General features: G+C 38.4%; 1 protein-coding gene across 10 annotated transcripts in view; it reads left to right on the top strand.

Annotated features, from left to right (window-relative positions):
- Positions 1-17,162: 17,162 nt before the first annotated feature.
- Positions 17,163-26,741, top strand: part of CGNL1 (cingulin like 1) — a 72,308-nt gene continuing 62,729 nt past the window's right edge. For 4 of the 10 annotated variants that reach the window (XR_012776234.1, XM_075505931.1, XM_075505923.1 and 1 more), the window contains exon 1: positions 20,829-20,844. Coding sequence is in view for 5 of the 10 variants with exons in the window: in XM_075505931.1 (XP_075362046.1) it covers positions 20,831-20,844 (14 nt within the window). In the remaining 5 variants the exon portion in view is untranslated. Of the gene's footprint in view, positions 17,280-17,578; positions 17,595-17,623; positions 18,345-18,409; positions 18,426-20,828; positions 20,845-26,741 lie in introns of those variants that run through there. The other 6 variants (XM_075505930.1, XM_075505928.1, XM_075505924.1 and 3 more) reach the window with 5 other exon arrangements.

Below are 26,741 nucleotides of genomic sequence, written 5' to 3'. Positions count from 1 at the left end.
TGACCTGCAGACTGACAGTTCCATAGACCAACAAGACCAACAGTTCCATAGAAAATATTAAGAAAAGGATGGAGCATTTTCAAACTGACAAAGCGTTGCATGCTTCTAGTCTTAAGTGGTTTTAAAGAAAGGAGGTGAAAAATTCTGGCATCTTAGAATTTGGTGGTTCCTGTTGATTTCAGGGGGACCAACACCTTACCCAATAGCTAAAACAGAGAGACCATCCTGCCAAATGAAATGTTTCCAGAGACAAAAAAAACCAGTCAGGAGATGTCTCCTGGCAAGAATTACAATGCACAAGAGAAACCTAACTGACAAAAGAGATACTGCTCAAAGGCATTCTTGTGGACAAAATATGTGCTTACTTTGCACAGCCAAGGAAACTTCAAGTACTTAAGGGGGGGTGGGGTGTGTGTGCGCGGAAATCTTAACCTATTGTATGTTAGTGAGGTATGGCTAGAAAGCAACATCAGTGGCTTTGGTATTGGCAGTGTGAAAGCTCAGGCTAGTACCTAAGCAGTCTCTAGTCTGTTAAAGTTCATTTGCCAGTTTCAAGATGAAATTGCGAAGACTTTTCAGAGTTGGAAAAATTTGAAGTCAGAAGAGATTGAGGGGAAAAAAAAGCATCAGAGGGAAAAAATTGGTCTTTTGAAGTTTTATATGTAAGTAAAGACCTGGATTTGTGCCTTTAAAGCAAACCTTCCTGACATTACAAATCCAAAAATCTCACTGTGGCCAAAAGCCACATTGCATATACTTATCTTTGAGAGGAAGGGGGAGGGAGATCAGTTCACAAGCAGGAAATGGCTTCCAGGTGTCTCCCTACTCCAATGCACAACTCAGTGCACAAATCACTACAATCTAGTGATGCCAGGCTTAGTAGTCCCAGCTGTCTTGCTTCGTCTCAGGGATTTGGACTAATCATGCGTTATCACAGCCCTACTCCTGGTGACAAAGCATAACCCTGGCTCTGGAGCTGTGCTTGAACTGCTTACAGGCTGTGGGTGATTCAAAAAGTTACAGGTAGGCCTTCTCAATCGAATATGAGCATGTGGAAATAAGCAGGGTACATATACATATGCCTACGTCTGCATATGCATTCATGCCTACATACATAGAAATTCAAACCACATCTGTTTCTGGAGCTGGACAACAAAATTGGCTACTCTGCTTCCTGGTGTGTTGTGGAAGAAAGTAACTGAACATGGCACTCTCTTTCCATCCCAGCACTGTGTACTGCTGGTGAAGAGGGAGAAAAAGATGTGTTCCATTTATTCTACCTCAATGTTGTCTTTTTTCTTTTTTTTTTCCTCCCTTCTTCCAGCTGCAGAAACACTTCCTTGTTGGGTATTATGCTTTCATTGCGCAAATATGGTAGGAAGAGCTTTCTGAAGCCCTGTTCCAGCTTGTTAGTTAAGAATATAACAAAAAAGTAATTAGCTTATATATCTGACACAGAAGGAAAGTTAGTTTTAAGGAGTATTATTTAAACATTCTCTTGGCCTTTTCCTCATGCAAAAGTTTGAACTCGTAGCATTAAGCAGACAGAAAAGTGCTCCTATCCATTCTACTACATTATTTACATCAGTATGAGACCATGTCATGATGCAGTAGAAGAGTGTCCTCTTATTTGGCAATGAAGTCGCATTCCATGTTGGCTAACTTTACTGTTTTCCGGTTAACCAGAATCAATTTAATATTCAGCAGGGAATGCGACATTTTTGGGGAAGGAAAAAAAAATAAACAAAACCAAAAGTAATTTTATTTTGATTGAATATACGGTGCCACAAAATAGTGAGCATTTACTTGGCTGAAGAAGCAATGAATATTTGCATTCTCAATGCTGATGAAAGCTTCTCCATTGCTGTCCCAAGAGATACTGTTTTCACTGTGTTCTCTGGAGGACCATTTTGAACAAAACTCTTAAGGTCTACATTCAAGTATAAAAGTTTTAGTGACTATTTTCTTTTTAAAGCTGAATGAAAATACAGAGGTTTCTTAGCCTGGAAAAGGCTGTACAAAATGATAGTTTTCTCAAGATACAGTAGCAGCTTCCCTGTGCAACAAGATGAACAGATTAGTGAGAAGTTTAACTCTTACATGTAAATATTAAAAAAAAAAAAATCTGTCTTAGCAAAAAGCAGTCTGAACTGCAGGAATTGGCACCATATTTTCATGTCAATGCAAAAGGTGAGACTGATGGCATGACACCAACCAACACCACCCATATTCAGACTATGTCTGCAAGTTGTGTAATGGCAAATGTTACAAGTCTGTATTGTGGAACTTATAAACAATTGTTTAATGTGACATATTAGATCACATTATATTAGACATATAAGGAGTCAAGCAACCACCTTCTCTTCTGTCATTATGTTTTCTGACAGTAACAAACACCCTGATGATACAATGCTCCTATATCATGGTATGCTGAGTGCACCAGCACTCTATATTCAGTTGATGATTCTGTGAAGCTCTGAGACATTTCCATATTGGAGTAAGGTCATGCTTCTGTTTTTATTGTTCCACTAAAGCTTTTAATATTGTAACTTTTAATCTTTATTTCTCAGTGTGTGAGAAACCCTAAAAAGCTTGAAGCTGTAGTCCACCAATTCTATTGTCAAAACAGGAAAATTATATGACTCTGTATATCCAAAGTTTTATTATCTACTTTTTGCCTAACCACTTAGCTTCTTCCTAGATCTGACTGTTTCAAAATTAAGCATACTACTCCTGCACCATATGTTCAGATGCACCAAGGGAGAAGGGAGTTGTTTTTCAATTGGCTCACTTTCTTTTAATGAGGGAGGGGACTTGTGACCTCAGTGCATTGTGGCTGATAAATGGTAGGATGTACCCACATATACTCACAGAAAACCTGCAAACACAAATGAGTTGTGGGTAATCTCTAGCCTTTACTAGGGAAAGGCAATCTTGTGGGCAAACACTCAAGCAGAAAGTTAATGCTTAATAGTATGTGATTTTAAACTGCCAGTGCACAAGCCTGTCAACGTTTATTTCCAGGTTCTCTGATCCTCTTTATTAGTTTCCTGTCTTGCTTTCATCTTAACCAAGTCACAGAAAGGTTTGATTTTCTTTTGTTAACAAATATGCAATTTTTTACTTCAAATCTGTTTGCATTTCTCAAGGATCTGAACAGGTTAAAAATGTTGTTTGTGCTGCTGAAGGTAAAGTATTCTCTTAAACAAAAAGTTATGTAACTTATACAGAATAATATCACATGCTAGACCATTATGCTAGGATCTGATCAGATAAGTAAGCTTTGCCTTCATTAAAGGCTTTAATCTTGATTATACTCAGGGCAGCCTCTAAACAACAACTCTGGAGTTTTCCTCTAAATGATCTTTCATGCTCTGGTCTGGAATTTTTCAAATAACTAACACTATTTTTTGAGAAATCAAAAGTAAAATTTTTTCCACTCTGTTTTTAAAAGTAACAGGGTGATGACAGAAAAACTTCGCCTTGGCTCTCAACTGGCAGTTATAAATACCCAAAAGCTAAATCCTAGTCTGGGTTGGGTTGGTTGGTTTTATTTTATTTTATTTCTCCAAGATCTCTTTTCTGGAGTGGTGTTTGAGCCTTAGATCTCTTGCTTTCATTGCTACAGAACTGATGAAAGTCTGAGATCTCAATCAAAGGCTTAACAAAACAATAATCCTCTATTGCCCTAATTCTTCTCAGAAACATCTCTCTCTGACAAGAACAGTCCTTAAGCTTTTACATCTTTTTCTCCTTAAAATTACTTTCCTAATTAGAAGGAATTGTTTTCTTCCCAAGTCTTTGTGCCTTAAGAACACTGTATATACGGGAAAGCATCTCTCAGGCTCTTTAGCTCCCCGCCCTCAAACACTATGACAGTGTTTGATGATGAGATAACACTCTACATCCCTCAAAAATTCCAACTTCCTTTTTAAACAAACAGAAGAATTCAGTAACATTCTTCACAATCAGCCCAATTCCATTTGAAGCAAAAATCAGAAATAGCAGGGAATAATCATGAATCACACAGATTTCATGCTTAATGTAATCACTAACTCTCAAGCACAACAATACAATTTAAAATTAATTCTCTTTCCCAGATATATTTACTTTATATACTTGCATACTAATCCTGACCGAGTTTTTAGACACCGTATTTAACAGAAATTAGAATCAGAATGTGTGAATGCAGCATAGGTAGAATTAGTTGAGTATTAGAAATTGAGTAGTGAATGTAAAACAGATTTCCGTACCAGAGGATTTGTTTAAATTTTTTTCAACTCAGCAGCTGCTCATCGTTACAAGTGATAGAGGCCCTGTTTCAAGGAGGTACTTATGCAGGAATAGTATGAGTATCTTCAAGTATCTGAGTAATTCTGCCCACCTAAGTTGGACACGAGCTCAGATGCCATCCCGACTAGGCTTCAGTCATAATAAATTTACCTGCCAGCAAATTTTAGCGTGCTAACTGCTGACATGGACTATGCTCACATGGAAGAAGTTCCTGAATGCAAAATAATTCATACTGAATGAGATGACTCTCTTAACTAGTATGGTTTGAAAGAGTATTGGAATGAAATTTGTTAGTGCCTTTACAAGGACGTATGAAATGTGAAGATGTGATGATGGCCATGGCTTGTGTGACTAAGTGGTGGTTATACTGCCTAGCCAGTGGCCATGACTGCACCTGATTTGACACTCTTTCTTCAGAAGTGAACAGAAATAGCCATTCAAACAGTTGAATATCTCTTCCTATGTCTGTGAATACCATTGTTTAAATCTGAAAGGTGTGGTTGAAGCTGGAGTAATGATCTCTCTTGCACTTATCAGTAATCTAGCTTTGAGAGGCCACCACTGACTCACGACAAGGTCTTAAATTCATCTCCCCTGGATATGGAAGTCTGGGAATGGACCATTTTTCCTCATTCAAATTCACATCTCAGTAAGGATACTGCAATCACAGAAAAAGTCCAGGAGTTGAGAGTGATTAAAAACAATTTGGAGAGACTTTCATATGACAGATTTGTGAAAACTCATGCTACTGAGCTGCGACTAAGTAACTAAGTTCATGAGGTTACTCATAAAGCAATGAATATCACTGCGAATGTTTTTTGTGCTGTCCTATTGAATAAGAAGACAGCATACAATAAAAAAGGGCAGATAATGAAATAGGGTTTTACAAAATATCTCTTTCCCTTATCTAGGTAACTAAATGCAACAGGATATTAATTAATCTAATGAGATTAAAAATATGACTAAATAGTTAAATGAATTACAGTATCTTCTTATTATATTCACTAGGACAAATAACTTTCTTTTCCAGAAAAATACTTGATTATTAGTTGGGAATAAAAAGAAAGTTTCTGCATACTTTGGGCATACATCGTATTTTTAATTTAAAGACATGTTCTGGGAAATAACCTTTTTATTCTGAGGGTACTCTCCTACTTCTAACAGTGAATTAGTCCTAAGATTGCCTCTGAAAATCCTTGAATGCATGGATTTACACCCTAGAATTCAAAGTTTTGTTTCTATGGCAGATGCTACTTATACCCTTCTTTTGACATCAGAAGATGAACATAGAACGGGCTGGTTTTGTTTGCACTGTTATCAGTCACAGTTCTACAAGGGAGTTACATTTCTGACTAATAGATATATATCATTAATGATGAACATAGGTGTCTATGCTCTAACAAGGTCTTCTAAATGAAGGGTCACTCTAGTAGCTTGTATAGTTTCACAAGTGTGCAGTTGGAATACAAGAGAAAGTAGGGGAAGGATTTATCTTTCTCAAAGCCTGAGTCTGCTAGGGGCCAGAAGCTAGTAGACTGAGAAAAGAAACTTGTGCATCTGGACAAGCAATAGGATTAGAACAGAGGAGTGCTGAACTGACTTGAAAACTAACAAAATCTGTGAAACAGATCTGATCTTTTGAAGAGCCAGTGCAGACCAGCAGAAATGACAGAGCAGAGAGGCCATGCTGAAAACTCAAAGTGCAAACTGACTGCATCATCAGCAGTCATGGCAACAGGAAAACTCTCTGGATTGACAACAAATACGCCGATCGGGCAAAATAAACTCAGCTGCTTCACAGGTCCACATGCAAACTTGGAGGAAGCTGAAATGCACAGCAGAGCCAGCTGGCTGTTCCTGAGGGCAGGCCTGCTGCCAGGCAGCTGTGACAGGGACAGGGGAAGCCAGACTCAGTAGCCACCCCTTGATGACCTGGGCTACCCTGGGATTGACTGATATTCTTTATTGGGAAGGGAGAAGTTGAATACACTTTGTGCAAATAGCCATAGATTTTGTTAATAATTATTTAAAGATAACTATCCAGTCAGTGTCCCACAGTCTGTTGTTTGTATTGCAAAATAATCAAGAGCAGAAGAACCTCTCAGTAAGAGAACTCAGTAAGAGAAGAAAAGGTTTGATTCATTTTTCCCCCAGAGGGAAGTTGGAAATGAAACTCTAAGTAAGAGCTTTGAGACATGGTTATCTTGCCAAAAAGAATCGTAGATATTGAGACTGATCCTCTTTGCTGCCAATTTAGAAATTTAGGTTTTGAGTCTCTGCTGTGATTTTTTTTTTTTAATTTTCTAATGTGATTGTTTATTTTCTAAACATTTAATTCCTCCATTAATTCTCTAGCTTCACATATGGAAAAGTGCATGCCTGGATCTGGCTGGTCATACCTTAAGGACACATTTCAAAGACAGGCTAACATTCTGATCACAAAAGAAGGCTGTCAGAGCCATTGCATAAGCACAGGTCAGCACCTTTGCAAAATGAGATATTTGTCTTTCTTCAAAGATTAGGGGTATCTCTTCAGTGAAGTGTTAGAAGACACATAAGTGCAAACGCTGCCAGCTGCCCTGCTATTGCAACAAAACTAAACAAATATTTTCATTGTGCTCTGAAAAAGAAACATCACTGATCCCCCTACCACTCATGTTTTGTTATGGGGTGTTAAAAAACAGGCAAGCACAAAATATATATTAGGATGCCATCTCTCCTCACATTCCTGGATTTCGGAAAGGAAAAGATGAGTGTTTCCATATACTGTTTTTTCACTCTAGTGAAAAGAATGAAAATAATTTTCAGTATCCAGAGTGTCTGCACCTGGGGCCTAAATGAAGGGAAGTAGGTAAATAGTTCTAAGTAATTAATGTAATGGCTCAGAGAGGCCACAGAAGGAAAGGGGAGTTTCTCCAGTTTAAATGTTTGCATTCGTGCTTTGCCTAAAGCAAAACAAGCTATCTGTCTTCTGGTTTGCATTTTCCCAATGAAAGCTTCCATTTGTCTTATTGTCATTCCAACATGTGCATCATTTACAGCTTTCACTGCTTGAAATATGCAAGTACTGTACAGTGCAAGATTTTTTTTCTGAGCTTTTAAGATTTTCTAGAATTGTAGAGTGGGTTTTAAAAAGTGAACTGGTAGAGGCAGATTCAATTTAGAATGTGTTGGGTAATTTTTATAAGTGGCTACAGGTTAGAGGCTTTGGTACTGTGATGCTTTGCTGCGTAGTGGAATCTCCAACCCAGAATGAAGTGCATTGCCTCTTTCCACACTCGGGGGAAAGAGAGTCCACCACAGAAATGAGCAAAGTTGTTAGGTTGCACCTAGATTGGCCATTATTAAAGACTGAAGAAAGGGTGATGGGTCTTGAGTTCCATCTGTTTCTGACATTCTGGTCCTTTAATGTGAGCTTTAGAAATGTGAAAATCTCCAGAATACGTTTCTGAACTCTCTCCTAGAGTTAGAAATTTATGCCAACCTTTTCTTACAAAACAGAGGAGGAAAAGTATTATCTGTTTTATCTAATAGCTCAGTGAATAGAAGATTAGTGATCAGAGGAAGTCTGCATTCAAGTCTTGACTTTTACTGAGGGTATTAGATTTGCATTTCTAACTTCCCATTTTAAGAACCTCAGTATAAGGGATGTTTAGGTGAGACATTTATAGTTTCTCCTATGGAAGTGAAAACACTGCCCACCAGAAATACTGTGATATTATTAAGAGAATTAAGCATGGCTATTTATCTTAATAGTGTACTCATCAAGGTTGGGGGAGGCCTAGGTTTCTGTTTGTTCAAGTTACTACTTAATACTAAATCCTGAGGAAGGAAAACCCTATGAGACAAGCTCCTTGTCTTCGGTCTATCATTGTGTTCCCCTGTTACATGACTTGCATCAGAAATATTTTCCACCATCGGACCTCAGGCAGTATCATTCCTTCTATTGAAGATACTTGCCTGATGCACGAGGATAGTTAATTTTGCCAGCTCTCACAAAGACAGAATTTCATTTGACTATTCGCATGGCAAGCTTGCAGTCACAGTCCTGGGTAACATGAAGTCCCCTTTGTATGATATAGTGTACAAACATGTTAAGGGACATGCCCTAACCTGCAAGCTGATAGAGTGATGAATTTGATGCGGAAACTGGAGATTGGAACAGGCCAAGTTCATCTCATTAGAAGCCAGCAAACATCTGCTAAGTTTGGTCTACGCTTAAAAGATTTCCTAATGTGGTGATCTTGCAAAGTCTCCCTAGAATAGATGCTGCTAAAGTTAGCCAAAAAAGCTCAGAAAGCTTCTGCAGACAAAACAAACTGCACTGACTTCTATACTCTAAACTGGGCCTACAGTAGGGCTGTTACAAAAGTGCAGTGAAGAGTCACAGCCTTTGTGATACTCTAATAAATATCTTCTCTAGACCTGGTCTGAAATAGGGTTAATCTTATATGATGTCTGAATCTCAAATGAGTGACCTCTAGTGAAAGTCTTATTATCTGAGTCCATGCCTAAGAGTACCTTCTCAGGATAAGCATACAAATCTAGTATAAGAAGCAGAGTAATTGTTGTTAGGAAAAGTTTAGATTGGGAAAACTGTGCTTCTGCAGCATGTTTCATCTCCTCCCAGCATAACAACATATTCAAGAGAAAGTGTGGTTTTGCTGTTGTAAGTGTATGTTACAGTATAGGGTTTTTTTGACACAGTCACATCAGTCAAAGATCACACCTCATCACATCTAGGACTGACAGAGCAGTGCTGGCAGAAGCCCGTAGCCTAGTCATGGTTTCACAGGAAAGGTCCTGACCTCAGAGATGTTAACTCTCCTCACACTGCTCTAAAACAGGCTTATTGCAGTTCTGATTATTAAAATAAAATTCTTATCTTTCTGAGGTTTAAAGAGTCTACCCTCTCTGGAAAGGGGTACATTTCTCAAGCATACAGAATTAACTCAACCATTTCTTGGCTGTACTGAGGGGAACACATAATTTTATACTATATATATATATATATATATATATATATTACGGTTGAGAGAAAAATATAGCAGGACAAAGTTTGATTTATTTTATTGTATCTAGGATTTTTCCCCCTGCTAATTCAGTTAGAGAAATATAAAAAACACATAGCTTGGGAGTATGGTGGAGCAATCAACCAAACTACAGACAAACCAAAGTAAAATAAAGTTAAATCCTTCCCAACAGAATTCTAGATAGCACAATGTGGGAGCATCAACTTCATGTAACTAAAGAATTTTTGTGGATATTTCAATGACTTATTTGGAACAATAAGCTCTTATCCAACTCTGAACGGCCTTGCAACTAAAAATACACTCTATTTAGTATTTCTTTCAACTTGTTTTAGACAGCATCAATAGTTTTCTCAGAAGATATTATCACTGTTTGGCAGAAACATACTTGCAAAAATAAACTAAATCCTGAAAAAGTTTCCAGGGATGTATTTGGATATAAATGTGGATAGTGACTCTTGCTCATATTCAAAATAAAACACACTAGCTGTACGTCTTTCTTTGCTAAATATAAACATCTTAACATTGATAGGCTTTACAGAAAGAGAAGCTGATTGCCATATATTACTACCGTCACCAGTATTTTAAGAGCACCCTCTACAGTCACAAAACACTATCTAACCAGGAAAACCTCTTCTACCTAAAGAACACAGTATTAACTGAAAACTGGAATATCAGTTTAGTTTATCAGTACAGTGTCAAATCTATATGAACCTATCTCTGCGAGTGCTTTAAGCCCCAGTAAAGATGAGCAGACTTTGCATGAGTACCAAAGATAGAACCTATTTCATCACTGAAGCCCCCATATTTGAGGATTTAAAATACATTAAGTATTTGGGGCTGACTCATAATTAGGCTGTAAACTTCTTAAGACAATGGATGGTTGTGGGATCTGAAATGGAAACCTAGGACAAGATAGTGTTTGTTATTTTCAAAAGAAAGCAAGGAATAAACCATGGCAAAGGCCAGGATGAACTAGTTTCCCTGAGTTGATTTAATTTGTTTGTTCTTGGTTTTAGTTCTCGGAATACTTTTTGTAAGAGTTGTACAAAACAAGTAATTATTTCACAATTGAAATTGAAAAATTTTAAAAAATTTAATTCACCATGAAATACTTATTTCCAGATCACTCATTCATTTTCCCTCCCTTTTCCCTGCTTCAGTCTCCAAGTGCTATGTTCAGCCCTAAATATTTTTCCATGTTTAATTTTCAATAACTGTTTATGTCATATTGAAATGAGTAGGATTGACAAAGGCATTTTAAGTTAAGCACACCCTTAAGCACTTTTCTGCATCAGTCCTGACAAAACAAACCTATAAAGGTTGGAAATTCCAATCCTCTAAAACCTATCTTTCTTAACCTGTCTTTCTGGGTCTTGCCTAGATTTGCAAAGATACAGATATTTTCTTAAGTCTTCAGTGCGTTCATAGTTAGGATACTGCAGGTGAAGCAGGAGTGATGCTTTACCTTTAAAGCAGAAGGATCAATGTCTTTGTAAGTTGATCCTTAAAGTTTCTTATATGGGACATTACTGAAACGCTTATATCTCTTCTAAAATATTGCTTCACAAAACTATTTAAATTATTTTACCTCACCTGATTAAGAAAAGTGGCTAGAGATAAAAACAATCTTAAGAATATTAAAAATAACCCTTTTTCCCTGGTCTTCATTTTCAAGCTGCTCAGATGTATGTTTGTCAAAGAATCAGAACGGTTAAAATGATTGTAGCCACCAGGTGGTGCCATTGCACAACATCAGAAAAGTATACTGGGCAATGTACCAAAATTAAGTTAGGAGAAAGGGTTTGGATCAGATACTGCTTTAGACTTCCATAGGCTTGGAAATGTTTCCTTATCTTTGTCCAAAAGTGGGGGGGGGGGGGGAAGCAATAATTAAGATATCCATGCATGCCTATAAGAAAAAAAACCTTAATTTTTACATGGAATAGTGATGATTTTATCTCTGTTCCAAAAGTTACCTGGGTCTAAACCCAAGAATATATTTAACATTTCACCTCTCTATTGAAATAATTTTAGTTCAGTGGGAATTAGGAGCCTAAATTCTTTACTGGATATTGGCCTTAGTTCTCATCAAAGGCACACAAACATTTTTAAGAAAACTGAATGTAAGATGTAATATCTGCAAATCCTCATGTGACTAAAAGGATTAATTGATAGATACATTAAACTAAAAAAAACTTTGTCCTGGTATATCTTTAATCAAAAGTACATTTTAAAACCTGAAAATATTAATTTTGTTCTTATGTGCTGTCTTCCTTGGTACAATAGATATGTGTTAAATTGCTTGCATATCCTAAACGAAGATAATCTTTGATATATTGTAACCAAAAGAAAGCTACTTAAATAAAGGTAAAACAAGATTTGAAATTAATATTTCTGAGAGAGACAGAATATATTCTGTCTGCAGGATGTAATCTTTGGATGCCAATCTTAAGAATTTAGACCTTAATTTTGCAAATATTTGTGTGTTAGGTTAAACTTTAAATACATCAAAAATGCTTACATTTGCTTAGCATTGCACATACGCATGTTATTTCAGGATGAGAGACAGAATTGTTAAATTACTCAGTCTCTCCATTATCTTGCCATGATATATGTTTTTGGTTTCAGCATAGCACATTCTGCATTCTTTTTTTTGTGATGAAATCTTTTGTCTACTTGGATTGTAAAGCATTTTTTGGTATGGACCTATACCTGCATGGAGCTCTACAATGCCTAGTACAATGTCCTAATACTGAGGGTGTTATTATATAATAGATAAGAGCAATAGTTCTTAAGAGCCACATGCATAAAGAGGATAGGAACCATTTAATCTACTACATTACTATTTCTGTGATAAATTAATCAATATTTACCTTTGCAATGACTGAAACAACGCACCCTTTAAGCTTTCTTCAAATAAATACATTGACAATGCCAACAAATTACTAACTACGTATTTGTGCAAAATAGAGACTCAGCCTGTACTATTCCCAAAAAAACAGTTTGTTCCGCAGCATAGGCACAGCTGAATCCTAGCAGGCTGGACTTGACCAAGAGGAGCTACATAGACCACAGCAGAGCAGATTACAGTTACAATGTTTTTTGGAACTTTAATGTAGATGCAGTTGGTAGTGCCTAGGATTTCTGCAGGCTCTTCTTGGAAAAACTTCTTTTGTCATTGCTAGGATTACCTGAATAAAGCTAGTGGGAGCAGGACTGTCATTAAGGTGAAGGAAGAAATGTGGATATAGCCAAAAGTTGTCCAAGGAGAAGAATGGGAGATCAGAAAGTCTCGTGGTGGCTAGATATAGAACAGTGTCCAAAATCTTCAACTGAAGTTCATATCAGTACTAATTATTCACTTGATTACTAGACTATATATTATTTGTTAAATGAATATTGAAACTATCATATTATGTGTGATCAAACTTTGTGCTGTGTGTATTTTCCCCTCAACAGCTTTTGAAGTCAATGGTATCTTCTCTTCATCTCACCTTGCACCTTTGGATATTGTATGTCACTCTTGATTTCTATGTCCATAAGTAAGATGAATAATTGTACAGTCTTATATTCAGTAGGAAGAGTATTTGTAAACTTGAGCTAACTAAAATGAAATTAAATCCTACAAAAGACAAGTTACAGTTTAAATCTTCATCTCTTAACTTTGTCCTTACCATGGATTAGCTAACATAAAGTAAAAACAGGTATTTTCCCCCATTGAGGACATCTGAAAATATTAATCTCTTGTTCTACAATTTAATCTGTCATTTTATACATTTTATATACCACATCTTATTCTCCTGCAATATAAATATGTTCTTTGGATTCTTCAGGCTTTTTAAGAATATTATGACACACCTCTCCACATTGTATGCTTGGGTAGATAGAGGGAACCCAGTGCTCTGGGTTGTATCAGTAGTACCCTGCGTGTTTGACAGCTGTATAAGGGAGAATAGAGGAATGGGAGAACAACAGATGACAAATGTAAAAGACAGGGGCTATGCCCAAAAAGAAAAAGGAGAGAGAGAGGAAAAAAGGAAGAAAGAAAGAAAAGTCACTGCAAAAAGAGAGGGAAGAAAACAAGAAAGGTAGAAAACAAAGGGCCTCCCTTTCTGGTTAGTTGTCTTCTGAGGAAAAGACAGACGTCATACATTAAAAAGCATCTGGTAAGAGTGTAAAATTAAATTTCTTTAAATAACCGAAATCCTCCTCTGAAAGTAAATTTACACCACAGTAAATTTAGTATTTAAAATAGAACTGTTTCTTCATGTTCTATGATAGCCAAAGTGGTGTGATTTTTATAAAAGGGTACTTTCTCATGCTCATATAAGTCAAAATTACTTTAAGTTTGTTAAAATGGTTGAGATACAGATACAGTTTTACAGATATAATTTTAGAATTAACTCTGTAAACATTCTGCTTAAGATAAAATGTTTTGAGAAAACAAGTCAGTGAGAATAACAGTAAAGACTAGAAAGAAGACCTGAATTTTGAAAATTGTGTTTCTTGAAATAAGAAATAAAAATGTCTATTCCATACCTTACTGAATACAGTAATAACAGGGATAATTCTGTTATTTCTTAAGCAACAGACATCTAGTCTTTTATAATAATTTGAGAAAATTCACAATATATATTGTAAAAGATGAGTCAGAAGCAGTGTTTCAAAGTAATTATATACTGTGAGAAAGACTTTTTTTTCCCTTTCCACTGTGATTATTGGATCAGATCCTTTCCTGCAAACAAATCAGGGACTATAATAAAGTGTCAAAATTCAGTTCAATGTGTAGTTGAATAGAAAGAGATAGAGATGCATCTTGCAGGAGCCAAGCATAGCACTAATAAACCAAGCTTTCAATACAGTCTGACTCAATGCAAAAGGAGAACTGAATTTAGGGAGTACTATTCAGTACCCGAGGTGTGCTGGAGTAGCTAGCAGCTGGAATTAATCTACAGCACAGCTGCTAGGGCATTACTGTTTGTTTGTGCTTTAGCTGCATACTCCATTTTGTATTGTATTTCACAACTGCCTGATAATACGCTGCCTGGACAGAGAGACATTAATCATAGTGTTGAGCCAGTTTTGTAAACAAGGACCAAAGCCTTCATTTAAAGGAGAGGAAGAGAAAAGTAAGTGGATGAGGGGTGGGAAAGGAGATGGTACCCTGCACTGAGATGATATTCTCTGTATGACCTAACTGTCTTCAGTGCAATTTTAGCTTATTGCTGTGTTTGTACACATTCCTTCAAAAAATTCTTATCTCACTGGACAACCTTGTATTTTTGCAGTATTCCAGCTGGACTATGGCTCTTAGTGAACAAAGTATTACTGTTTGTAGCATTATTATACGAAGTACTTCCAAAACTCATGTTCAGAATATGCCAAAGATCTGTAAGAAACTGTTTGACAAAATGTTCGATTTAAACTTCAGTTTTCATGAAAATTTAAAGGTTCACATTAAACTTTCCTCAAAGGCTCATTAAGTGTAGGCTAGAGCTTTGAGTCAAAATCCAGTCAAAGCTCTCCTTTTTGGTCTGGGATGCTCACAGCCAATATACGAGTTTTAGCAATTGTGCCGGCCCCACCTTTTTATCTCTCTTTTTTTTCTTTAATACAAAAAATAAAATAAAGAAAAAAAAGAAAGAAAAATGCCTTGGCCTAATTATCATATGAAACTATTTTTCTGAAACTCAATACAGAACAAGAGAACAGTTTTCTAAGCAGTTTAATGCTGAACACACCAGATAGCAATTGAATTGTCTCCTGAGCTGTTGCCTGATAGGTAATACATCATGAAAAAAATTAATTATAGACTATATAATAATGACTAGTAGTCATCATAGCCTGGTATTTTTAGCAAGAAATGAATCTTTTATGTTTTTTTCTGGTTTGCTTCTAATTGCAATGGAAATGTATTATTGTACAACATCATTGATTAACACCTGTTTTAATTAACCTCTAACAATAACCTGAAAATTATAGGTGTATACAACTCTGTAATGAAGCATTTTGTTTTCTATTAAGTTCAACTCCTTCACACCTTACAAAACTACAATACGAGGCTGAACAAACTGTCAGCATATTTCTTCACATTTTAATTGTAACAAAATACTGCCATATATATGTGTGTCTGTGAGTTCAACTGAAAACTTTGCCACATGGTTCATGTAACTGAGAAAAAAAAGTTTAATTACTTTGTTTCTTTTCCGTTCCTTGTTTCTCAGTTTTACCAGTTAGAGGGGGTGGGGTGTAAACTTCATGAGCCTTCTGAAAACTACAGTGAAAGGGGCTAAGCAAACTATATAAATCTTTTACTTAAACATCTCCAAGATTAGTCATGGCCCCTGGTTTTGTGAAAAAATGTATATGAAAAGCAAATGTTAAATGGCAAAATATGTAAAAGATCAAGACAGCAACACAAGTTCGGGCTGTTCTGTCCCATGAGCATTTTTCTGACAAGTCAACTTAATACCAAAGGCAGAAAAATCCATATATCTATGACTTTCCTCTCAACAACCATTTTGAGGGAGAATTAATTTAGTACATTATGTAGAGGTGCATTTTTGACAACAGAAGTCTTTATAACCCCTATCACACCTAGTACTTCCATCCTCTCAGCAAAGGAAAACATTGTTAGATGTCTGCAAACACCTCACTAGCTGGCTCTTCAGAGCTGTTTATAATTTGTCCAGTTCCCACAGTTTACAGCTCTTTCTGCTGATTAACCATCAGTATGGTATTTTATCACAAGCTATTGCTGTCAGTTGCTATCCATACTCCTCCTGTAGAACAACTCTGTAAGTGGCTTTCATGGTTTATATACTGAATTTTTCCTTCTCATGTTCACTGCCCTGCATTTCTCTGTTCTAGACATGGACATATCACATCTTGTTGTGGTTTTTTTTTCCCTGTATATTCACTATAACCTTTTTTCTGACAATGCTGCTTGTTTTAGGTGGTTCAAATCTTGAGAACAAATTTCTGAAGATGGAAGAAATTAACTGAGGCCCAGTTCTTGTGAGATGCTTATAGTCACTACCACAAGTCCTTAGCACCTAGCTTCCCTTTGCACATGGATCAGGGGAGAGAGACCTGCTGCGATATGGCAGCACTCCAGTTCTCACTATATATGTAGAATATTCTGGAAATCTGCAAACACCTTGTGATATTTCCAGTCTAGCTGAAGATATTGTGAAAATCATCCAAAACGCTGAAGACGGCCTAGGTGTGCCCAGAGGTGCTCGTGACGTTGTTCTCTGAGCAGTACAGGCACGCTGCTCTGTTTGCTCCAGACTGCGCGCCGCGGCCCGACTCTTCACTCCTTCCCTCTTACCTCTACCACACGTTCAAAACCGCGCCTGCCCTACCCCGTCCTTGTGCTGCCTCAGCTCTTCCCCGCCGCGGCGGGAGCCCCGCCAGCCGCCTCCGCACGGCAACGGGCCGCGCTCGCGAGGGAAAACAAACCCGACTGTCAAGTGGCCTCGAGCTGACAGTACCTGGGCCCGGGGCTGGGTTTCTTCTTCAGAAGACCGTTCTAGCCACCCCCTTTCGTCCTGGCACCGTTTGCCGCAGCCTGAACAAAGGAGGTGTGGGGTGTTTTTCCCCTCTGTTTGCGACTTATAGGTGTCGAGGGGCTCCAGCCTGAGGAGACCCCGCGCGCCCCGCTCCCCTTCAGGGAGCCCAACGGCCGCGAGCGTACGGGCGAGAAACAGCCGCACGCGCACGAGGAAGCCCCTCGCTCACCTGAAGGAGCGCCCCCCGCCTGGCTCCTCCCCGGCAGAGCCTGGGCGCGGCCCCGGCCCCGGCCCCGGCGGCTCCGGCACCCCCGCCCCCGCTGGAGGGGGCGGGCAGTCCGCGCTGAGCTCCGGCGGCGAGCACAGCTGGCGGGGCGGCGGTGAGGGCGGCACGAAGTTGACGGGGATCCCGCTCAGAGGGCGAGGCGGCTCGCGACGGGTGAGGAGAGTGGCGACAGCGGGTTGCGACGGGAGGTCTGGGAGCCGAGGGGCGGGCACCACGTCGCCCGCTTCTCCCTGCCGAGATGGCCGGGGCTGGGCGGGCACAGGGCTGTGGCGCGACCTGACCGGAGCGTGGTGGGCACAGGGGACGTCGCCGTGTGGTGCCGCAGGGGCTGCCGCCCGCGGCGGGACGCCGCGGCTGTGGAGGTGGCTCCCCGCACTGAGGCGCCCTGGGTCGCTGGCTTTCCTCCTCCATCTCGCTCCGTTAAACACGCTCCTTTCCAAAGGCCAAGGACGCCGAATCCTCCCGGGTGTGAGTAGAGAACAACACGGCTCTCCCTGCACGACTAGCTGGTAACGCGCGGGGAGGCTGGCGGAGCGCTGGCCGTGCCGGGGCAGGCCTTCCCCCCGAGCGCTCCTCGGGGCTGCGCTGGCGAGCGGCGGCTGTGCCGCCCTCAGGGCGGGCGTGCTAAACGGCGGAGAGGGGAGCGCTGCCAGCGGGCCGCGGAGGGGAGAGGGAGTTGCCGGGAAAACAGACTCCCATAAGACCTGATTATTTCTTGGTTTTCACTCGCGGCTGTAAAGCGTGGGGGCTCTTTTCCCCGAGTGCGTGTACCGGCCGCGGCTGCCCCGAAGCGATGGTTGCGATGCCGCTGCCGGCCTTTGGTTTCAGGTGAACTCGCGCTGTCCGGGACGGGCGGGACTGTTGGCCGCTGAGGGCCGGGAGCCCTGGGCGGGCCGGCGGGGAGCCCCCCGCGGGTCGCCGAGACCGCGGTGCGTCGGGGGCGCCGCGGCCGCCTGCCCGCACGCATTCCTCCGGGGATTCCTGGCATTCCTGAGCTGAGGGCGCTCTGACTTCTTCATCTCCCTTTTGTTCCACGAATTAGCCTATTTTTGCGAAAGGGTGTGTCCACATTGTGTGTGTTCTTTTTCATGGGAAATCCTTAGAAGGGCAGTTCAGCCATTTGTTCTTCCCAATTAACTTTGTATCTGATATAATTTATATCCCTCCCATATGATGACAACTTTATGGGGAGATCAGTGCTGCGATAAAACTTTTGTGGTGAGTTTGGATTAGCATCTGCAGTTGATGGAAGAATAGTTCTTACAGCTTTTATCTTTCTCCTGTTTTTCTCTTTAGCATGTAAGTATTTTTAAAAAAATCACTGCAATGTAGTTTGAATAATTATCAAAGTAGAAATAGTGGAAACCTATCCTTGAAAGTTGTTTTATTTATCTGAACATCTACTCTGTATTTAACTTGCGCGCATTCATATAAAATGAATCCTGTAGATGAATCGGAAACCCCCTAGGATAAAATGATTTGTGGTATACCCATATGAATTTGATAGATTCAGTGTCTGACACTTTTTCTGACAACTCACTGTCACATGTCTCATAGTTAAGGATCTCCTCGTAGAGCTGGTTTTAACAGAACTTTAAAACTTTTATAAAAATATAATTAAAGTGGCAAAACCAAACCGCTGATTACTTTTTTAAGGTGCTTTGTAAGAACTTGTTTGACTAGCAATTATATTTTCTAGAAATGTCATTGTCATTGAATTGTCTCGTTTTTTTCTCATGTTAGACCCAGAATAAATTTGCTTATGCCCACCGTGAAGCCAGATGTGGTTACCAATGATTAATATAAAAGTATACCAAGTTGCTATAAGCTTTTTTTTTTTTTAATAATTGGAGTGTTAGTTTGAACTCAGGTCTTTTCTTTTGGGAAAAGGTTATAAATGGAAATGAAAACTTTTCATACAGTATTGGAATGTACCATTAGTGTAGTAAGCAGCATGTTTTACAAAGGAGATGCAGAAGTTTGTCATGTTATGAAAGGCAATTATACTGCTTTTTATTGTATGTTATTCTTTTTGAGACATAGTCAGCTATACTTTTTAAACAGAAAACTCTGTAAAATTAGAAAGCAATATTTCTAATTTTTATTACTAAGCAATATTTCTAATTTTATTTATTATATTTTCTTAAGATATTAAGATAATCTTTCACATAAGAGAAGATAATTGTTATTAGTAGAAAAGTTTTTCAGTTTAATATTCAGATATATTTTTAAAAAAATTGATATGAGCTAAACAAAAAAATGCAGTGCTTCAAATGAAGTATCTTATAAAGGGACTGATATTTTTACATGTATGTATTTACAACTTAGAGGTGGTTTTGAAACATATTAATAATTGGAAAAGAATTCCTAGTTGGTTTACATATACCTTGAATTGCAGCTGACATTAACTGTTTCTAAATCCCACTTCATTGCAAATACACACTAGAAAGGATTATTTTAGCAAATGTCAGTAATGTTATGACAGTAATGGAAAGGTAGGGCTTATCATAGCTAACTTCTTTGATTACAGAATTTGTGGTGATATTCCAAAGAGCCTGTCTTCTCCATGGGTGTATCAAACAACTATTTTTATTTGCAGTATCTGACTTAGTTGTGTTTTGCTTTTAAACCTAATAAATGGGATGACTGCTTAGGCTGCCTGAATTGCCTCCAAGCAAACCAGCTTATTTTAATGTCTGTTAATTGCATTATTAGATCTCACTGTCACTAGTAAAAAGAGAGAATGCACTTAGGTTCCTCTGACAGGGTATATATGGGGGATGTGGAATTTAATTCACTGCAAAAATGGTCTGTGGTATATCCTGTTTAAGGAATTTTACTTCAATAAAAGGATGACAAAGCTGAAAAAAATAATTGGTGACAGTTTCTTCCTCTGGTTTACCTTTTGTAATAGGAAGTTGATCTTTCTGGGAGTATTGGTGAAACCGGTTTGTCTAGGCTCTGCAATGTCATCTGAAATGTGTAGGTGAAATGGCATGACCTCAAACTTGAATTTTTAAATCTTTTGTCATGGAGGTGAACATACGTGCAAGGAGTTTATTCAGCCTGGACCATAGCGGGCAGGTTATTTAAAAATAGCTACTTAAGTATTTTGAGGCCAAATAATTCTGCTGATGTCAGAAATTAAACAAAACTAGACCAGCACTGTTTCATCTGCAGCCTGCTGTTTTACCATTTCTGCTTTTTTGAAGTCATAGTCATAGTGGTGATGATGATGATGTCATTATTATCTGGCCTTTTTACTATGGTGATAACCCGAAAATGTGTGTATTAATATCAAGTGCGTGAGCCTGATTATGCAAAACAATGTTCAGCCTACGGCAGTGCCTACCTGTGTTGATAGAGGGGAACTAGCAAGAATCTGGTCAAGATCACTGATGCTAATAGATTTCTGAGAAATGGCAATGAACACTAAAATAATGGGTCATTTTTCCCACTTCTGCACCCTCTCTATGCAACTCTGAATGGCAGCAGAAATGATCGAGCTACCTACTGCCCATGTATTCAGATAAAGCAGGCTTAAGAAATTTGTGTTTCTTCTTTCTTCTGTCTGCCCCACTTCTTCCTTTGTTAGGGGTAGGAGGAGGTTATCTTCTACCTGATCAGTTCAGTGATATTATTCAGAGCCGGGCTGTACAAAGAACTACATCTTTACAATATAGAGATGAACAACTGTGTCTTGAATGGCCACGATGAGGTGAAGATGTTGTAATTTCTCCAGTTTTGTTGCTAGGTCTCGACAAACTGCATGCTGAGGAGGATGGTACTGACTTGATGCATCCTCAACTTAGGTTTGGCAGTTTACAGGGTTTTTTAATACATCTTGAATGCTGTGTTGGTAGGATATGCAAAAACCCCAAGAAGGTTGGTTTTGTTGTTTCTGTCCTTACTTGGCAAAAGTATGGAGACTCCTCCCACTAAGAATGCTACATTACCAGGTTATTGTGTGAGGGAAGGTACTTCATGTGTTCATGGATTGTTTATTCCAGCATGTTTATCTGGAAACATTAACACATTTCAGAAACTGCTTTGGCCCTGACTCTCTGAGTGGAGTTAAATCTAAGTGGTAATATTTTTTAGTATAGCCAAGTATGAAAATTTTATGTTTAAACCTGAAAAATTAACGTGTTAGGAATGCATGTGCTAAGATTTAGTGGAGTGGTAGTCATGGAGTCACCACTGTTTGGGATTAGAGCTCAGTGTATTTGCTGTGACCTTGTACCATCTCTGCCAACAGAGCTGGCAGTCTCCTTGAAGGGTTTATCCAAATCCAGGTTTATAGCCTCCTGTTTTCTATGAAATAGAGTGGGTGACAAAATCCATAGCCAAACATTTTAAGTACCTAATATGTTTTTTCCATGAATGCCTCTAAATTTTTAGCCAAATGAACTCTGTTTTAAATTAAATGGATTCATCTTTTGTATTTCTGAGATGCATTAGCCAGATTGACAGTATCAGATTTAAAATTAATATTCTATAATAACCTTTTCACACTCTACTTGATTTTGGTAAAGACAGAGAGCAATGAGGAATAAAGGTGACTGGAGAAACGTCTCAGAAAGCACTTTGACTTAAAAAAAACATCAGGGAGATTGGTAAGACTGGAAGATGCCTCAATTATTACCACAACTGCCCCTTTCTGTGAGGGTCCCCAAGCATGCTAGGAGTCATTACCATTCAAATAGCTGCCTGACTCTCAGCAGTCTGAACATGATGAGAGTTTGACTCCAGGCATTTGCAGAAGTTCATAATTCTTTAGTTATATGTACATTACACACACCATTTTAACGTAGCTGAAATGTCGATGTGGAAACTATATAAATACACTATGAAAAGAAGACTTACTGGCTAGGCTGCCCATGCTTACACATTCATATGCATATGCGCCTATGTATTTCTCTGTGTGTGTGTGTATATATAAACTCTCACAGACACTTGCAGAAGCTTTATAAGTAATTACCAGCCACTAGGAATGTTTCAACCCTATTTTAAGTTCTGTTGAAAGATATCTCTAAGAGCTGTTGAAGTTTATTAGAATGGAAGATGTATTTTATGTACATAAACCCACTCCAAAGTGGGTAATGATTTGTGATCTATTTCAACATAAAGCATAATGCAGAAGTAGTGGGTAAAATTTGAGCTTTTATGTAGAGGTGGGGGAATGTTTTCACTGATGTGAATCAAGCTCAGAATATTTTGTTAGGCCTTGTTGAAACTGGCAATGGGTTGGGGTATGCCTGCATACAGTCATTTGCACACCATTAGCTGTTACATGCAGGGAGCAAATGTTCAGCAGTAGCAGCGTTTATTTACAAGAACAATTGGCATGTAATGTTACATTATAATTCCACAAACACTTCAAGCCTCATAAAGAAGCAGCCCTACCTCTCTCATTACCCCCCAGTAATTACGCTATCCCAGTGTGAAGGTAAGAAGAGTGGTGGCTTGTGGGAGCTGGTTAAACCTGTGCTCAGTGTACAAGCAGGGTCCACAACAGGCAGCTTTGGCTGCATAGGCTTCCTAAGCCCTTCTAAGTGATGCATCTCCTGGTGGAGCAGTCCAGCACACTATGAAGCTCCTTTCCTCTGTGGAGTTATCTAGCCTCTCTCTTCTCTACTCAGCTTATGTCTCTCCGACTGACTGTGATGATATCATCTTGTCTCGTGGTGGCTGGGCTCAGGGCCTGCAGTTCTGACTGCATATTTAGATTTTAAAATGCATGGTTGAGTTAGTTGAAAGAAACTAGATGGGTGTGAAGCCAAGTGTTTAAAGAATACAATGTAATTAAGACAAAGTTTAACAATAGAAAAATGGGAGCCATAACCAGCTTGAATACGCATGAAGCTGTGGCCTTATGTTGGCTGTGTAAATATGACTCCTAAAGTCTATTTTACATGTATTTTTTGTACTTAAATACTTGCATCTCCATAGAGATTAACCCTTTTCTGTGTGTCTTCATATAGGTGAGACCTTGGTCTCTGCATGCAGTTGTACCCATATAGCTCACTCTTAATTTTATTTAGGAATAAGCTATACTTATATAATCAAGGTTATGCTGGCTGCATCTGTTGTGTTGCTGTAACTGTAATTTCTGTAGACAAGATTATATTTTTTTAGGTTGGAATACTGAGAAGAAGCTCCAGTGATATGTCACATCTAAAGCCAAGGAATACTTTTTGGAGTAGGGGAACCTTTTTATTTATTTATTTATTTTAGATAATATTATAAATAATTTTGTGTTCTTGAAGCACTGGCAAAACTTTTAAACAAAGGTTACCCTAACACTGTTTCCATTTCTTTGAGAAAGGCTTTCAAAGAGACTCTTTTATTTTAACAAACTTGAGATTTTTGCCTGAGCCTCTAAAAATGTGAACAGGATACTCTCTTCTATTTAAACAATAATGATATCATTGGGATGTATTAAGATAATTTCCTTTGGAACAAAATACAAAGTTTCTAACACTGACAATTGGAGGAAAATGTAGTGAAACAACATAGAATCTCTTGTGGAGTGGGTGTAATCGTATCAGATGTTTGGATACAAACGAGCTATTGTATTTGAAATCACAAACTGCTTTTCGAATCTGTAAGTATCCTTGTGTCACTCAGCTGTTGTTTCTGTCAATACTTCAACAGATATGAACATTTAGAATTTAATAAACTGGAAGAGAGTATGTAAAATAAAATTTCGTCTGGTGACTTTATTATCTTTTTTTTTTTACATTCTCCTTGAAATGTTGTCATAAAAACAAGGAAAAATTGAGTGTAGTCATATCACATATATATAATTAACTCTGAGACAAGTATTTATAAGGTTTTGTTGTTTGCTTGCTTTTTGTATTTGAAGTTTATAAATGTTAATTGTACTTCAATGATGTCGGGATACTTAAAGTGCAAGTGGATAACCCCAGTAGATTGCATTCTGCGTTAGGGCAAAAAAGAGCTTGTACAGGTGTGTATGAGCCTGTGTGGGAGATGAAACAGTATAGTGATAGAAGTACGTTACGCCGGTATTCTGGTCCACGTAAAGCTTGTACCAATGTAACTATTAATAAACAAATGTAACTCTCCATCTTCCTCCAGTGACTTAACTAGTACCACAGTATACAGGACCTGGGACTAGTGGGGGCAGATGACATGAATTAGTTTCTTGGAACTGTATTTCAGATACAGATTGACTTCTGTTTTAGTATACTTTTAATGTGCTTTTTGTCTCCAATTCCCTTTCGTTTATGATTTGGGAGAATCTGGAAATTAATTACTTCAATAAAGAAAAAGAGAGCTTTTTAATAATGATACAAAATATATATTGCCATGGTAATAGTTTAGAATATTACATAAGAAATTTGGGGTTTTCTTAATATTTTTATCATTAACAAAAATTAAGGCTTTAATTTCCACTCAGTAAGCAAGGTTAGTAGGTCATGCCATATTTCCTCTGGGGATAAATCCTGTAAAATTGTGATTATATGAATTCATACATAGCAGGTTAAGAAAATGGGATATATATTATGTCCTTGTCTTCAGTCAAACTTTGACAATTTATGAGACCTGAGGATCTGCCAAAATGTCTTATTGACTTACAGCCATCGAAGCAGATTTTCCTTTTGAAAAAAAAAAACAAAACCAAACTAAAACCAAAAAAGAAACCAACAAAACCTGCTAGTTGTCACACAGCTCAAGCATTTGGCTGATCTGTCACATACTTTCATAGGACTAACAAGATGTTTTACATTCGAGACACTGAGACTTCCTCACACACATTTTTCAGCCAGAGGGAGTATGAACCAAGCTGTAAGCAAGCGAACAGTATCTTTTGCTGTAACTGCTCTTAATAGTTCTTTCTACTGACAGTCTTTATTAAATACAGTTCTCTTCCTGTCCTTGAAAGGGTGGCTATTAATATTCTGTTTTATTGGCTGAACATCTGAATAAGGTTGTTTAATATTTGGACAGAACTGAAACTGAAATCCTCATCTCTATGGCAGCAAATCCAAGACTCATCCACTTTGCTATACTGTGTTTCAGGATAAATTGATGAAATAATATGTGTAATCCATGCTAACCTAAGCATGGCTGTTTGCTTCCACTAACAGCTATGGAAGAAGAGTGTTATTTGGAATTTTCATCCTGTAGGAAATTCTAACTTGTCATCCCTAGGCTGCCATCTGAAATCAGAACAGAGAATGATATTTTTCACAGGGTAGAAATGATTCGGAAATGTTGGAATACTCACTACTAAAATGTATTACTGTGATGGTATGCTTCCTTCTGTCCCCAGACTTCTCTATGGGTCAGTGTTCCTGGCTGGCCTTCATTTTTCATTATGCACCCAAAGTCATATGACTACCATATTTAATCACAACTTTGTCAAGGGAAAAAAAAAACATGTTGCATTTATGGAAGGCACAGACCTACATGGCTCCTGGTGTGGAGGCTGGAATTACTGCTTTCAAAGGTGTTGAGTGACCCACTTGCAGTGTGGGTGTGTGGTCCTCCAGCATTTAATTCTCTACATGGGCACCATGCACACCTTGGACTTGCAATGGGTATGAATTTCATTGCAGGTAACAATGCAATGTTGGGTATGCAGTCCTGGGACCATAATGGAATGCAGAAGATCAAAACCTGGTCCTTTTCTCTTTGCACTGCACCAGTTAGTAATATAGATGCATGGAGGGACTGTATCTAAGGTGGTGGGTGGGATCTAGTACTAAGTTTATAAATAGCTTGTGCAGTTCATTTATAGGTAGTGGTTTTGGAAGAATACAAATTGCTAGCTTACTTTTTATGAAATATGTAAGATTAATTCTGCCTATAATAATAAGTCAGCCCTGTCTTGGAGGCTGAAGAGATACCTTGATTTGGTCTTGTGTCTGTGTGATACCACACATAAGTCTTTGTGGTATAACACCTGGTATATGGAGTTCTGAATAATATATGCCATATGGCTTAGGTTCCCAGCAACTCATGATTTTTTTCAAGCATAGAATTTTTCACAGTCTCTTTCATCCTAGCAGGTAGGAAGAAGAGATGGGTCATGAAGCTTTCAGGCTGCTTTTAAAGGGAGATAATATTTTAAAACTCTGATCTCTTTTCCAGTTCTTCATTTATAGAAATTTTAGGCAGGTTTTTGATGCTGACATCAGAAAAGCTGACCAATAATAAAATAAATCTCTCTCAGGGTAAATTTTTTTTTCCCACTGCTGCCTGCAGAGAGCCTGCATATACTGAATTATGACATGACATATTGTAGAAAATCCCCTGTATAGGCCTCTTGAAAGTTTTGAATTTTGACCATTAGACAGGGAGTGGCAGTTTACAGACAGTCCAGGGACAGGAAGAAATTGCTGTGGAAGTTTTATTGTGTCTGTAACTATCATAATTTTCTTTCTAATAATTGTGAGGGGTGACTGCCAGATATGATACAAATATAATTTTATATAGACAAAAAATGTACCTCAAGTAGGAAAAAAATCTTCAATGGGGATAAGGAATCTACTGGAAAGATGGCAAACTTGTTTCAGATGTCTTTCTGTTGCTGGATATTGTCAGTTTGCTCTTAAATGAGTTTCACTGTCCCTTTTTACAGTC

Source organism: Mycteria americana, chromosome 6 (assembly GCF_035582795.1).
Source record: "Mycteria americana isolate JAX WOST 10 ecotype Jacksonville Zoo and Gardens chromosome 6, USCA_MyAme_1.0, whole genome shotgun sequence".
NCBI classification, from domain to species: domain Eukaryota; kingdom Metazoa; phylum Chordata; class Aves; order Ciconiiformes; family Ciconiidae; genus Mycteria; species Mycteria americana.
This window is presented reverse-complemented; position numbering and strand designations above follow the sequence as displayed.